At 34.1% G+C, this 15396-nt stretch overlaps 1 protein-coding gene across 1 annotated transcript; it reads left to right on the top strand.

Moving 5' to 3' along the window:
* The first annotated feature begins 11637 nt into the window (after nt 1-11637).
* Nucleotides 11638-13892, top strand: LOC117931811 (cytochrome P450 76T24-like). Its single transcript, XM_034852878.1, has 2 exons — nt 11638-12666; nt 12991-13892. The coding sequence occupies exons 1-2, from the start codon at nt 11782-11784 to the stop codon at nt 13594-13596; spliced, it is 1491 nt and encodes a 496-aa protein (XP_034708769.1). The 5' UTR covers nt 11638-11781; the 3' UTR covers nt 13597-13892.
* The last annotated feature ends 1504 nt before the right edge of the window (nt 13893-15396 follow it).

Here is a 15396-nt window from a genome sequence, read left to right on the forward strand (position 1 = left end):
TGAAACATAGGATAGCATTCTATGATAGATTCTTTGAGAGACATGTTGAGCCAAAGTGTGCTATATGATTTTTTCTAAGTTTGGGTACTCGTATTCCCTACATTGTCTATGACTAGAGGTGGAAGGCTATTATGTCTATTCAAATGGCTATATACCCTAATCACTGCACTTGGATGTTCTATGATAACATCCATTATCAGTATATTCCTAGAGTATATTTTAGTGTTTTGATATATGGTTTAGACTTTGTTGTGTCTTCTTGATAGATTTGTCAAAAATTAACTTGGGGATGTGTGTCTATATTAAGGCATTGATCCTCCTATGGTTTCTAATATCCTGACCCTCTTACGAGTTGAGTGTGCGGCTATTGCTCATGCTTTTTATGAGGAGGCTTGTCTCTTACCCATATGTATTCCATTGATTGATGTGATCAAACCAGCTTGACAATTTGGTATTTTTGAGTGTAGTACATTCTATACTGCCTCACATCGCATCCAGGTTCATAAAGCAGTAGCCTACTTCATTCATTGGATCCTAACGAGGAGGGAGATCGATGTTAGAAAGTTATTCTTACCTATTCACACTTCCTGGTTTCGTTCGTTAAGACAAGACCAAGCCTATTAATTAATTATATACTATAATTTATTTAATTAAACCCCATGCCAAGTTACAATTCAAGTATTGATCATATTGGCATCATATCCTAATCTTTCAGGCTTTATTTATTTTTTATTTTCACCAAAGATTATAAATAAGTAAAAATTATTGGAATGTACCATCTCGATCTTTTTACTATTTCTAAAAATAGAAAACTAAAATTCCTTTAATTAAATTTGTATATTCTAATTCTATTTTTATTTTAAAAATAAAAACAAAATTATGTTTGGTATATAAATATATAACAATAAGAAGAAAAAGAATATTTTTAATGACATTGGTATATATATATATATATGATTTTTCTATGTAAAACATAAACGTTGTTGGTTTGATAAACAAGAATGAGAAATTGATAGCTTGTAGGTGTGTTAGTTTCCTATTTTAAAATTTGTTTAAAAATGATTTTTAACTTTTAAAATTAAAGTGAAGAATGAAAACTCATCTTCATTAAGCTAAGAAAAGGTTATATGACTTATAAAGAGAAGTTTTGAGGATTAGTAAAGAGCCATAAAGGCAAGCGTACATGATTATTGTATAAATATTTTTCCTTTAGTGTATATTTGTATGGGTAAAAGGCTTTGTCTTTGATGGTGATTTTTTTTAACAGTGTTATATGTTAGTTTTGCAGCATTATTTTGTTTTCCATGGTTGGTGTTGTTTCATAGCAGAATCCCTGGCCCCCGCCCCTTTCCCATCATCATCAGCAACATCCTCAAACTTGGGGACAAACCCCATCAATCACTCACAAATCTCTCCAAAACTTGTGGCCCTGTAATGTCTGTCAAGCTTAGGAGTATTGCTACCATAGTCATTTCCTCTTAAGAAACTGCAAAAGAGGTCCTACACAGAAATGATCAAGCTTTCTCCAGCCGAACAGTCCCGGATGCTGTCAGAGCGCATAATCACCATGAATCTTCAGTGGCATGGGTTCCAGCATCAGCGCATTGGAGAAAGATTAGGAAGATATGCACCAGGGAAATATTTTCGGTGCAGCAGCTCGATGCCAGCCAAGGCCTTCGGAGAAAAATTGTACAGGAACTGCTAGACCATGTGGAAGAATGTTGCGGTAGGGGTTGTGCAGTCGATATTCATGGAGCTGCCTTTGTTGGAAAATTTGGATACAATGGAGAAAAGAAATACTCTCAAACACTCACTTTGATACAATAAAACTCTCAAAGTTGCAAAATAAGAACAAGAAGAAGAAGAACACAAGAAAGGCTCAAACAAGTTCTTGGAACTTTGTCCAAAAACTCTATTTCCTCCCACTTTTAGAAATCTTTAGGGAACTAATGGAAATAGTCTTGGGATTGATCAAGCCTTTTCACTTTTCTGCATAAGATTTCAAAAGAAGAAAAGTCATATATATAGCACTCTTAGGGTTGAAAAAAGGTTATAAGGATGAGAAAAAACCCATTGTCTTCCTCAATCTCTTCATCTTTGTAACATTCAAAAATTAAATCATATGTTTAATTCACACATTAAACATGATTTAATCTCAAATGTGTAACTCTCTTACACTTAACCTCTTAAGCTTTGTAAAGTTACAAAGATGAGAAGACTCATTGTCTTCCTTAACCTTTCAAGTTTTGTAACATTTCAAAACTTAATCATATGTGTAAATACCTCTTAAGTTTTGTAAAGTTACAAAGATGAGAAGACTCATTGTTTTCCTTAACCTTTCAAGTTTTGTAACATTTCAAAACTTAATCATGTGTTTAATTCACACTTTAAAAGTGTAACCTTTCTTACACTTTATTTTCAAAGGTTATTTTTCAAAAGTGTAACTCTTCTTACACTTTATTTTTAACCAACAATATATATATTTATATAAATATAACAATCCCCCACTTGGTTAAAAATAAACATCAACCCTTATAACCTTAATAGTGAAAATGCATAAAATAAAATATCTTTCGATTTGAATTTTACCTTAGTGTAATTGTCACAAAGCTCCGTTGAAATCCCAGGTTGCTTGTAGCATTGAACCAGTTATTCCTTGTAACGAAACCAGTAACAACACACACACTTCCACTAACCACACGAGTGCCCATAATTTTCTTGCTTAGCACTTTTATGGCCATGTGCTCAATCCATTCATGAACTTTCTTGAAAGAAACTCTAACTCTCATGAGAGGCGGCACCACCCCTAAGTTCACATAGGTGAAATTCTTCCAGCATCCTTGTTACCTTTAAGATGCTTGTCACACATAGACTGAATTTCATTAAAAGCTTTAAGCTTAACCCTCCAACGGTAACAACCAGCATTAATCATCACGGATGGAACTCACATGTTCTAATGCTGCCACAACCCACTTATCAATGACTTGTTTTTACCCATTGAACTTAAGACTAGTCATTTCTTAGTATTAAGTTGGGTTACCATCATTGGTGAGTTTTATTTAAGGAGTTTTAGTCCCATCCCTCTAGATGTTATCCTTACTAAATCTCTTGTAAGAGGTTTAGTAAAAGGATCCGCCAAGTTTCCACTTGACCTCACAAATGAGATTGAGATGATTCCATTTTGAATCAATTGTCTCACATAATCATGTTTAATGCTTATATGTCTAGACTTCCCATTGTACACTCCACTGTACGCACGAGCTAGAGTGGCTTGACTGTCACAATGTATCGACACTGTTGACACATTATTTGCAGTAAAAGGGATGTCCATCATGAGATCCCTAAGCCACTCAGCTTCTTTTCCAGTTGCAGCTAGAGCTATAAACTCTGCCTCCATGGTTGAGTGTGATATACAAGTCTGTTTCTTGGATCCCCAAGAGACAGTCCCACCACCAAGTGTAAACACCCAACATGTGGTAGATAAATTATCTCCCACACTCGATATCCAGCTTGCATCTGAATACCCTTCAAGTATAGCAGGAAACTTTGAATATTGGAGGCTTAGTTCTTTGGTATTCTTTAGGTAACCAAGAACTCTACCAATAGCTTTCCAATGTTCCACGCTTGGATTGCTAGTAAACCTACTTAGTTTACTAACTGCAAATGAAATGTCAGCCCTAGTACACTGAGCAGCATACATAAGACTTCCAATTGCACTTGCATACTCAAGTTGAGCCACCGATCTACCATCATTCTTTTCAAGTTTTATACTTGAATCAAATGGAATATTAGCATCTTTAATCTTGAGATGACTAAATTTGCTAACTACTTTCTCAATATAGTGGGTTTGGTTCAAAGCATAACCCCCACTATTTCTTTTCACTTTGATACCCAATATAGTATCAACTTCTCCAAGATCTTTCATCTTGAAGGTTGAGGATAGAAACCTTTTCGTTTCTATTATTCCTTTCATGTCATCACTCAAGATTAACATGTCATCCACATATAGACACACTATGACCATATAGTCATCACAAGTCTTAGAATATAAGCACTTGTCCGCATTGTTGTGTCTAAATCCATCCGAAAGAATAGCATGATCAAATTTTTCGTGCCATTGTTTGGGAGCTTGTTTTAAACCATATAATGATTTGACAAGCTTACACACTTTGTTTTCATTCCCCAGTAGAACAAAACCTTCCGGTTGTTCCATGTAGACCTCCTCATTGAGATCCCCATTCAAGAATGCCGTTTTGACATCCATTTGATGAACAAATAGATTATGAATTGATGCCAAAGCAAACAATATCCTAATCGATGTTGTTCTAGCCACCGGCGCATAGTTATCAAAATAATCAATACCTTCTCTTTGTTTAAACCCCTTAGCTACTAATCTAGCCTTAAAGGTTTGAATCATACCATCGGTGTGATATTTCCTTCGAAATACCCACTTGCACCCTATTGGTTTAGATCCTGGTGGAAGGTCTACCAATTCCCATGTTTGGTTGGACATAATTGAATCCATTTCATCATTGATAGCCTCTTTCCAAAAAGCAACATCTCTAGAAGCCATAGCTTCTTTGTACGTTTTGGGATCCTCCTCTATTTGAAGTACTATAGGAATTTTTCTTATAATATCTTCTCTATTTCCTTCTACTAAGTAAAAGGAAATTCTTTGAGAATCAATCTCATCCGATCCCAACACTTTCTCTTTTCTAGCTCTTTGGCTTTTCCGAGGCACAATGGGTTGCTCAACAACCTTTGAAGGTGACTCCTCTTGAGACTCTCCAACACTAGTAGGCACTTGAGAATTGCTATCACTCAACAAATTCTCAAAGAACTCTACCTCTCTTGATTCAATTATCACATTAGACTCTAAGTCTAATAGCCTATAAGCTTTGCTATTTGAGGCATAGCCTACAAATGCACACTTAATGGCTCTTGGACCCAATTTTGTTTTATTTGGATCCGTTTTCTTGCAATAAGCAAGACACCCCCACACTTTGAAGTAACCTATATTAGGCTTCCTTCCTTTCCACAACTCATATGGAGATATCTCATTTTTCTTCATAGGAATTCTATTCAAAATATGGCAAGCAGTCAACAAAGCTTCACCCCACAAATTGAAATTCAATTTAGCATGCAATAACATAGCATTCACCATTTCCAAGAATGTTCTATTCTTTCTCTCCGCTATGCCATTGTGTTGAGGTGTATAGGGTGCGGTGCACTCATGTATTATGCCATATTCTTCACAAAAAGAATTGAATTCACTAGAGAAATATTCACCACCTCTATCACTTCTAAGCACCTTAATATTTTTCCTAATTGATTTTCAACTTCGGCTTTGTAAACTTTAAAGGCATTGAAAGTTTCACTTTTGTTTTTCAACAAAAACACATAGGTAAATCTAGAACAATCATCTATGAATGTAAGAAAATACCTATTTCCACCTCTTGTTAACATGCCATTAAGTTCACAAAGATCACTATGTATTAAATCAAGCAAATTAGATGATCTCTCAACACTATGAAAGGCTTTTTAATCATCTTTGATTTAACACATATTTCACACTTTTCAAATTTCTTGGTATCACAAGCAATCAAACCACATTTCACAATCCTTTTAATAGTGCTTAAACCAACATGTGCAAGCCTATTATGCCACAAAAATAAAGAATTTGAATCACACATATAAGCAGAAGTAGAAGCCATTTTATAGGTATTGTCATTGGTACAAAGTTTGATCATCCCATCACAAGAATACCCCTTTCCCACAAAGTTCCCCGATTTGGATAAAATTAGCTTACTGGATTCAAACACCGCTTTGATACCCGGTTTGCCAAGCAAATCCCCACTAACCAAATTTTTATTCATATCGGGGACATACAATACATTTGTAAGGGTAACCTTTTTGCCGGAGGTAAAAACAACTTCAATAGTGCCCTTGCCAAGCACCTTGGATCTTCCTTCATTGCCCATTTGAACCTCTTGATCTCCCTTTGCATCTTCAAAGGTCTTGAAAAGAGATTTGTCATAGGTAACATGAATTGTGGCACAAGTATCATACCACCATCCTTGCACCTTTCCTTGGACAACGCACACTTCGCTTAGTGTTGCAATGATCTCCTCATCAATTGCATTCACCACAACCCCTTTTTGGTCATTTCGGAACCTACACTCCCTAGCATAATGCCCGGGTTTTCCACACACAAAACAAGGACCTTTCTTGCCCTTAAATTGCTCTTGATTTTTCTTGGGGCTCATATAATTTCCGGAATTCCTTTTGACGTTGTTATTTTTACCTCTAGGATGATTGGCCTTTGAAACCGTATTGGCTTTGTTAGTCCCACCATTGGACTCTTCCACCATTTTGTCTCTTGATCTTGATTCTTCCTCAATGCGAAGATGTTTTTGAATCTCTTCCAATGAGTAATCTTCACTCTTGTGGAGAATCCTCTTCCGGTAACCTTTCCAACTTGATGGTAATTTAGCCACAATAGCACCAACTTGGAAGGCCTCCGGAAGTTCAATTTTGAGAACTTTCAACTTATTCACAATTACTTGCAACTCATGAATTTGTGGTAAGAGAGGCTTTTCATCAAAAAATTTGAAATCTATGTATTGAGAAATAAGAAACTTTTTGGTACCTTCTTCCTCGGCTTTGTACTTGTTTTCAAGAGCCTCCCAAATCTCCCTCGCGGAATTGGTGTTGGTGTAGAGATCATATAGCCTATCGGATAAGGCGTTCAAAATATGACCCCTACATATGAGCTCATCCTCCTCCCTCTTCTTCCTTGCCGCCACCACTTGAGGTGTGTCATTTTCCTTTGGTTCCGGTAACGGTGCCAAGGTAGGATCAAGGATGTAGAAAATCTTGAGTGCTGTGAGAAGGAATCTCACCTTGTCTTGCCACCTAGTGAAGTTGGAACCATCAAAACGATCCAACCTCACAAGGCCTTGGTTCATAATCTTGATAGTCTCTCCTTCCATTGTGAATAAAGTCTTTGATTGTTGGAAAATTTGGATACAATGGAGAAAAGAAATACTCTCAAACACTCACTTTGATACAATAAAACTCTCAAAGTTGCAAAATAAGAACAAGAAGAAGAAGAACACAAGAAAGGCTCAAACAAGTTCTTGGAACTTTGTCCAAAGACTCTATTTCCTCCCACTTTTAGAAATCTTTAGGGAACTAATGGAAATAGTCTTGGGATTGATCAAGCCTTTTCACTTTTCTGCATAAGATTTCAAAAGAAGAAAAGTCATATATATAGCACTCTTAGGGTTGAAAAAAAGTTATAAGGATGAAAAAAAACCCATTGTCTTCCTCAATCTCTTCATCTTTGTAACATTCAAAAATTAAATCATATGTTTAATTCACACATTAAACATGATTTAATCTCAAATGTGTAACTCTCTTACACTTAACCTCTTAAGCTTTGTAAAGTTACAAAGATGAGAAGACTCATTGTCTTCCTTAACCTTTCAAGTTTTGTAACATTTCAAAACTTAATCATATGTGTAAATACCTCTTAAGTTTTGTAAAGTTACAAAGATGAGAAAACTCATTGTCTTCCTTAACCTTTCAAGTTTTGTAACATTTCAAAACTTAATCATATGTGTAAATACCTCTTAAGTTTTGTAAAGTTACAAAGATGAGAAGACTCATTGTCTTCCTTAACCTTTCAAGTTTTGTAACATTTCAAAACTTAATCATGTGTTTAATTCACACTTTAAAAGTGTAACCCTTCTTACACTTTATTTTCAAAGGTTATTTTTCAAAAGTGTAACTCTTCTTACACTTTATTTTTAACCAACAATATATATATTTATATAAATATAACAGCCTTCACCACAAACCTTAATTTGTTATCAAACACTATTTTCTCCATTAATTTGGCTCATCATGATTCTAATTTTTCAAAATAGTTCAAGAATATTGTCTCGGGTGTGATGGAAGGACTTGGAAGACCCGACTTTGTAGATTATTTCACGGCCTTTAGATTGATTGACCCACAAGGTATACGGTGGAACATGAAGATTAATTTTGATAAATTATTTGATATTTTGAAAGGTATAATCAATCAAAGGTCGCAATCAAAATCTTCGGAAGCAACGATGTACTAGATTTGTTTTTGGTGGGTGTTAGAATTATTTAGTTATTATATAAAATTTTATTTTATTTTATTTTAATTTTTTTTAAAGTAATGATAAATTGATTTGTTTTTTTTTTTTTTTTAATTTTCTTTGATTGTAATTAACCTTATTTAAATTCTATTTGTATTGCATATTTTCCAAGTGATCATAATAAGATGTTTTAAATTTTCTTTTCTTTTTCTCTCTAATTTTGTAAAATAGTATTAGTTAGAGATTGATATTCGAGCCATTGAATAGAAGAATATGAGTATTTAAGAGCTCTATTATGCTATGACAGATATCTAGGACTAACTGACTCTCATAGATTCAGAAGAGGTTTGAGCTTTTGTGCCTTATAATGGTCATAGAGAGGAAAAATGATTGGTTCAATTTGATTATGTAAATCATCTACAGGGGAGGGGTGGGTTTAATTAGTCGTTAAAAACTTTTTAAAAAACAATCAATCGATTACAAAACAATAAGAAAATGAGGAGTAAGACAATAATAAATTAAAGGATTACATACATCCACTCTTTTCAAACTCTTCATCGAGTGAGAGTTCCATTATCACCAAAACTTTTAAAGTCAAAGTTTAATTTCAAATATCTTATACTTGGATTTTTAGATTCCAATTGACTTTCAAAATCTCTTCAAATATGCAACCAAGTTAAAGTCTATCATCTCATAATGAGTAAATAAGGAATGAATTTAATGCTTTTTCCAATCCTAGAACAAGTTTAGCTCATAATACAAATGAAGCTAATATGGATTTGAAGGTGCATTGAAGGTATTTGTGAATGGGAAATCAATGCACTTAGAAGAAGAACTTTGAATAGGAGAAAAAAATGTTTTTCCAATTGAATGTAGTTGTTCTTTTATCAATAAATGCTCTAAAACTTTTCAATTTATAGGTTTATAGTTTGGGAACAAAAAAATCTATAAAAATCCCCAATTGATTGAGCACCTATTTGACTAATTCACTAATAATTGGACATTAAATGCTCTATCGATAACTGTTGGGGTTTCTAAGTTTGACTGAAGGTGCCACTAATTCTTGACCAACCCTCGACTTGACCAACCCTCGACTGGTTTTTGATTGGTTGAGGCTATGTTTCAATTGACTATGCCTTAATACTAGAAGAGAGAAAAATTACAGCACCCTTGACTAGTTGAACCCAATTAGTTGATCCGGTTCCCAACTAGTTCAACTGGTTTTTGACCTTGTTGATTGGTTGCATCGAAAAGTGTTGAAAAAGGCCAATTTGAAGTTTGGAACTTTCACCAACTTGTGTACACCTTTTTACAACCTTTTAAAAACATTTTAAATTAAAGAATTTAGCTCAATATTTTGAATTAAAAAGAAAGATTCATCTATTTTGTTAATAAAAAGATCATTTTATGCTTAAGGAATTAATGATGAAAGTAAAATTTTACATGCATGAAAAAATAATTTGGACCTAAGTGCACCAACAAATATCCTCTTATAAGTTGTCCTAAGTCACTTCAAGTCTTCAATAGTTCTATAACTTTATAAAATTGATGTTCTTCCATAGTTACTTGAAACTTTTTTTTTTAGATTTTCACAATCAAACTTGAAAATTCACTTATTGAAATTATTATTAGTAATCTTAATCTCAATTTATAATCATAAAAACTTGATTAGGAGTTTCCACAAAGGACTTAAATATTCCCTACAACAAAGAGCACTCAAAGAACTTAGTGGGATCCTAAATTGCATAAGATCTTACTTATCTATTTGACAATATTTTCCATAAAAGTTTTTAAAAAACAGTTTTTTTTTGAAAAAAAATATTTACAAATATTTTTTAAGAATAAAATTATGCTTGGAACTCAAAGTATTCTCCTTATTTTTAATTGTTTCTCAAATTATATATTTTAAATAAAACAATTAAAAGCATTTTACAATTGTTTAAAGAAAATTGTTTGAAAATAAATTCTCAAAAAATTAACTATTTTCAGTTATCAAAAGTATTTTTTAAGTTAGAAATCTGTCATTTTTAAGAATAGTGAAAAGTAAATGTAAAGAGTTTTTGATTAATAGATTCTTAATCAGTTCTTTTTAGGAAATGTAAAGAGCCATAAAGACAAACATGGCTGATTAAGGTATAGATATTTTTTTTAGTGTATATTTATATAGGTAAAAAACATCAACTTTAAATAGTAATTTTTTTTCAATGTTTTCAAAATCAGATTGGTTATTGAGTCAAAAAAATTATTGATCCATGATTCAATGGTCGGATTGGTAGTTGAATTGTGGTCGAACTATATAAAAAAAATATAATTTATATTTTATTATTATTAAAAGTAATTATAAAAACCTAAACTAGATATAAAGAAATTTAAAATCAATAATATTTATTTTTCATATTTGATGTTCTCAAATTAAATAATATATATATATATGTATGTATTAAAAATTGAAAGAAATTTATATTATTTAGCTTTACTTACATATTAAATATTAGATTATTTCATAATTTTAAAAGATATTAAGTTATTTTGCTTATATTATTTTTTCAAATTTATTATTACATAAATAAATGGGATAAATTTAGCTAATAATGCAACTGTTATATAACAAAGTTAGCACTTGATCTAGTAGCTGCATTGTCGTTTCTTTGAATCTTTGGTCAATGGTTCCATACTGTAGATTTGTGATATATGATATTTTTGGTCCAGCTCAACCTTGGTTCAGTGGGTGCCCTGGCTCTGGCTCAACATGTGAACTGAACTGGACCAGGCTTTGATAGATCAGTTTTTAGAACATGCATTATTGTTTTCTATGCTGATTATTGCTAAGTGTTACAGTACAATCACTGTAGGTTTTTCTTTTCTTTTGGCTATGGTCCATCCTTCATTTTTGAAAGCAACCCTTCAAGTAGATTTATAAAACAGTGAGCAAAAGGAAAGACAGTTTTCAAGCCAAGATCCAATCTTGGACATCCAACGGATCAAAAAAGTTCTGGTACCTCTGGAAAATTAATGATGAGGATGCATAAACAAATTCAGAGTCTTTCCAACATCTTAGGCCTTGTAGCAAGGGAACTTTCTTGTTTTACTTGAAAACAAATTGTTGGGATTCTCTATATTGATTTCACAAATCAGATGTTTATGGTTGAAGCTTGACAACTATTGTGATTGTTATTTTTTTGTGTGCGCCTTTCCCATTGAGTAGAGCCGGTTCCATCTCTATGTTTTCATTTCTCTCATGTCCTCAAACCAAATATTTCAACCCTAATTTTCCAAGTTTCTCTGTAGAACACTTAATCGATCAAGTTCAGTAGATTGATATGCGGAAATCAAATTCGTTATGTTTCAACTCATGTTTTCCTATGATTCTTCTGTCTTATCTTTTCCCTTCGTCTTTATTCAAGTGTCCAAAAATTCAATCATTTCTTAACCAATTTTGGTAACCAGATAGCGTGGAGGAAAATTCACTCATTTGGCTAAAAATCAATTTCCACTAATTTCCAGTGTCATTGTCTCTGATGCAGAAAACAAAGTAACCATTATTTTGTTGATAAGTACCCATGGTTCACATGTTTCCATACAGATATATACCAGAGAAGATAAGGAGAATCCTGTGCCTCATAAGGAATAGACGAGTGGAAAGGAGTAGACAATGGATTACATAACATTTTTGCTTTTGCTTTCCTTTGTGTGGACATGCATTCATCTCCTCAAACTCAGTCCGATTGGCCGGAAACCTGGTACAGCCAACCTCCCTCCAGGCCCCCGGCCTTTGCCAATCATCGGCAACATCCTCAAACTTGGTGACAAACCCCATCGATCACTTGCAAATCTCTCCAAAACTTATGGTCCTGTAATGTCTCTCAAGCTTGGGAGTATTGCTACCATAGTCATTTCCTCTTCAGAAACTGCAAAAGAGGTCCTACACAGAAATGATCAAGCTTTCTCCAGCCGAACAGTCCCGGATGCTGTCAGAGTGCATAATCATCATGAATCTTCAATGGTATGGGTTCCAGCATCAGCACATTGGCGAAAGATTAGGAAGATATGCACCAGGGAAATATTTTCGGTGCAGCAGCTCGATGCCAGCCAAGGCCTTCGGAGAAAAATTGTACAGGAACTGCTGGACCATGTGGAAGAATGTTGCAGTAGAGGTTGTGCAGTCGATATTAATGGAGCAGTCTTCACAGCAAGCCTTAATTTGTTATCGAACACTATTTTCTCCATTAATTTGGCTCATCATGGTTCTAATTTTTCACAAGAGTTCAAGAATATTGTCTGGGGTGTGATGGAAGGAGTTGGAAGACCCAACTTTGTAGATTATTTCCCGGCCTTTAGATTGATTGATCCACAAGGTATACGGTGGAACATGAAAATTTATTTTAATAAATTATTTGATATTTTTGATGGTATAATCAATCAAAGGTTGCAATCAAAAACTTCATCAGCAAGCAAGGATGTACTAGATGCCCTCCTCAATCTCACAAAAGAAAATGACAAGGAGTGGAGCTGCAGTGATATAAAACATTTGCTTCTGGTGGGTAACCCTATTAGTAATCAGTACTCCTTTTGTCTGTTAAATTTTACAAGGGCGTTTTCGGATGACTATGGAAATGAAATCATTTAATAGTCTTTATGCACATACGTCACATTCAATTTGATGCATTTATGAAATTTGTTATAGTTATTAAACTGAATTGACCTAGAAAATTTAAGTAAGCAATGAATTAGAAGTCAGTCTTCCTTGGAGTTTCTTCCTGCACACATTTTTCTTGAGATTTCATGTAGAAAACATTGGTAAGTGCAAATTGCAAATTATGATCAATGAAACCTTAATTCTAACATTGCTTTGTATGATCAGGATCTCTTTGTTGCGGGAACTGACACGACTTCAAGCACAGTAGAGTGGGCAATGGCAGAGTTACTATGCAACCCGGAAAAAATGGCAAAAGCTCAAAAGGAGATCCGAGGAGTCCTTGGGAATGAAGGGATAGTTCAAGAATCAGACATCTCAAAGCTCCCTTACTTACAATCCATAGTTAAAGAAACCTTTCGGTTGCACCCACCAGCCCCACTGCTAGTCCCCCATAAAGCTGAAACAGACGTAGAAATATGCGGCTTCACAATTCCAAAGAATTCACAAGTACTAGTTAATGCGTGGGCAATTGGTCGAGATCCAAGCACTTGGCCCAACCCAAATGCATTCATGCCTGAGAGGTTCCTAGAGTGTGATATTGATGTCAAAGGCCGAAATTTTGAGTTGATTCCATTTGGTGCTGGAAGAAGAATATGTCCTGGAATGCCATTAGCTCATAGGATGGTGCACCTGATGTTGGCCTCTCTTCTTTATTCCCATGCTTGGAAGCTTGAAGATGGTATGGAACCAGAAAATATGGACATGAGTGAGAAGTTTGGGCTTACATTACAGAAGGCCCAGCCTCTACGGGCTATTCCCATCAAGGTTTAATTGTATTTTTTGGTTCCATGTAATTAAGTAGCACGTAGTGTTGGTGCACTCTGTTTTTTAGCCCTGTTCTAGAACCTCCCCTTATATATAATTAAACAGCTTTCTACGTGTCATGTTCCCATTGGTTTAATGTGTAATTGAAAAATATTATCTAGGATTTGGGATGAGGCCATGTTCGTGTTAACATGACCGTCTTCAAGTTCTTTTCTACATGGATGGTTCATGTAGCTATCGAACATAGATGCTTGATTGCCATCTTCATCATGGTTACTCAAGTGCTCACTTTGTTTGCCCCACTTTCTCGTTTAAAAGGAGCCATTAAGAGATCTTTTGAGCAAGAAAAGAACAAAAAATTTAATAAAGAGACTTTGCCCCCTACTGCGAAAAGCTTGTTTAAGTTCATATTATTTAGAATATGGGTTTGCCTTTTATATTTTTGCGTTATTACTTTTTGCATGCATGTTAGATTTACTTTGTTTTGAATGAATGTTTTATGTTCACAAAACTCATCATTTTTTTATAGTTGTAATTTATGATTGTTTGGTTTATAGCATGATACTTCGCTTTGATGGGTATGTTATCTAGACAAATGTTTATTCATGATGGCACTTAGCTTGATGACATTTGGTTTGAGTAACACTTAGTATGATGGAGTTTTAGGTGTAATGATGAAATTGAGACTAAATTTTCTCATTGAGACATAACGTTATCATTAAGGCAAGTTTGTCATTGAGTTGAATGATATCATTTAGACGCATCAAGGCATTTTGGCAATGTGTCATTAAGATGAATCAAGGAATTTTAGCTGATGTTATTTAGATGACTCAAGGCATTTAACTGATGTCACTAAGATGAATCAGGGAATTTTAGCCAATGTCAATTAGACGACTCAAAGCTTTTAGCTGATATCATTAAGACGAATATGGGAATTTTAGTCAAATGGTGTTGTTAAAAGAAATTTGTTGTTAAGCAAATAGTGTCATTGGACAAAATTTTTGTCATTAGGTGCATAGTGTCGTTAGATGAAATTTTTGCAGTTACCAATAAGTCAATCACATAAATTGTTGATTCTGGTCAACTAGAGAGAACTTTTTCACTTTTTGTAGGGAAATTAGTAAAGGAAAGAATAAAACTAAGAGATCAATTTCAAATACAATAAAGGAAAATCACAATAAAACTGCAGTATATATATGAGAAAGCAAGAGGAAGGATCATAGATGGCTAATTGGAAGCAAAAGAAAATTGTAAGCATAATGCGGTTAGCATTTTTCAAGATAATATGAAATTGACTTTTGCAAGAAAGGAAAGATAAATACTCTAGACGATTGATCTTGCCCTGGTAGTAGTTTGTGGCTACAATAGAGTGGCCAATATGCATTCAGTTCTATGTTAAGAGATATGCAGACAACACAGCCAAAATTCCCTTGGATCATTTTAAAATTAGAGTTCTCTCACCTCTCCATTCATATTATGATACAGGATATAACTGAATCAGAAACACGTCTTTTAGGTTATATGATCAGGACATATAACTGGTTCCATTCACTTGTTCTCTCATTTTTTCCATTCACATTATGAAACAAGTGCATCTTCACAGATTAATTGGTTTGTATGATCAGGACATATTTGTTGCAGAAACTAACACAACTTGGAGCACTGTAAAGTGGGCAATGGCTGAGTTAATACGCAACCCGGAAACAATGGCAAAGCTCAAAAGGAGGTCCAAGAAATTCTAGGCAAGGATGGGATAGTTCAAGAATCAGACATCAAAAGCTTCCTTACAATCCATAGTTAAAGAGA

This window comes from Vitis riparia, chromosome 15, assembly GCF_004353265.1.
Source record: "Vitis riparia cultivar Riparia Gloire de Montpellier isolate 1030 chromosome 15, EGFV_Vit.rip_1.0, whole genome shotgun sequence".
NCBI classification, from domain to species: Eukaryota; Viridiplantae; Streptophyta; class Magnoliopsida; order Vitales; family Vitaceae; genus Vitis; species Vitis riparia.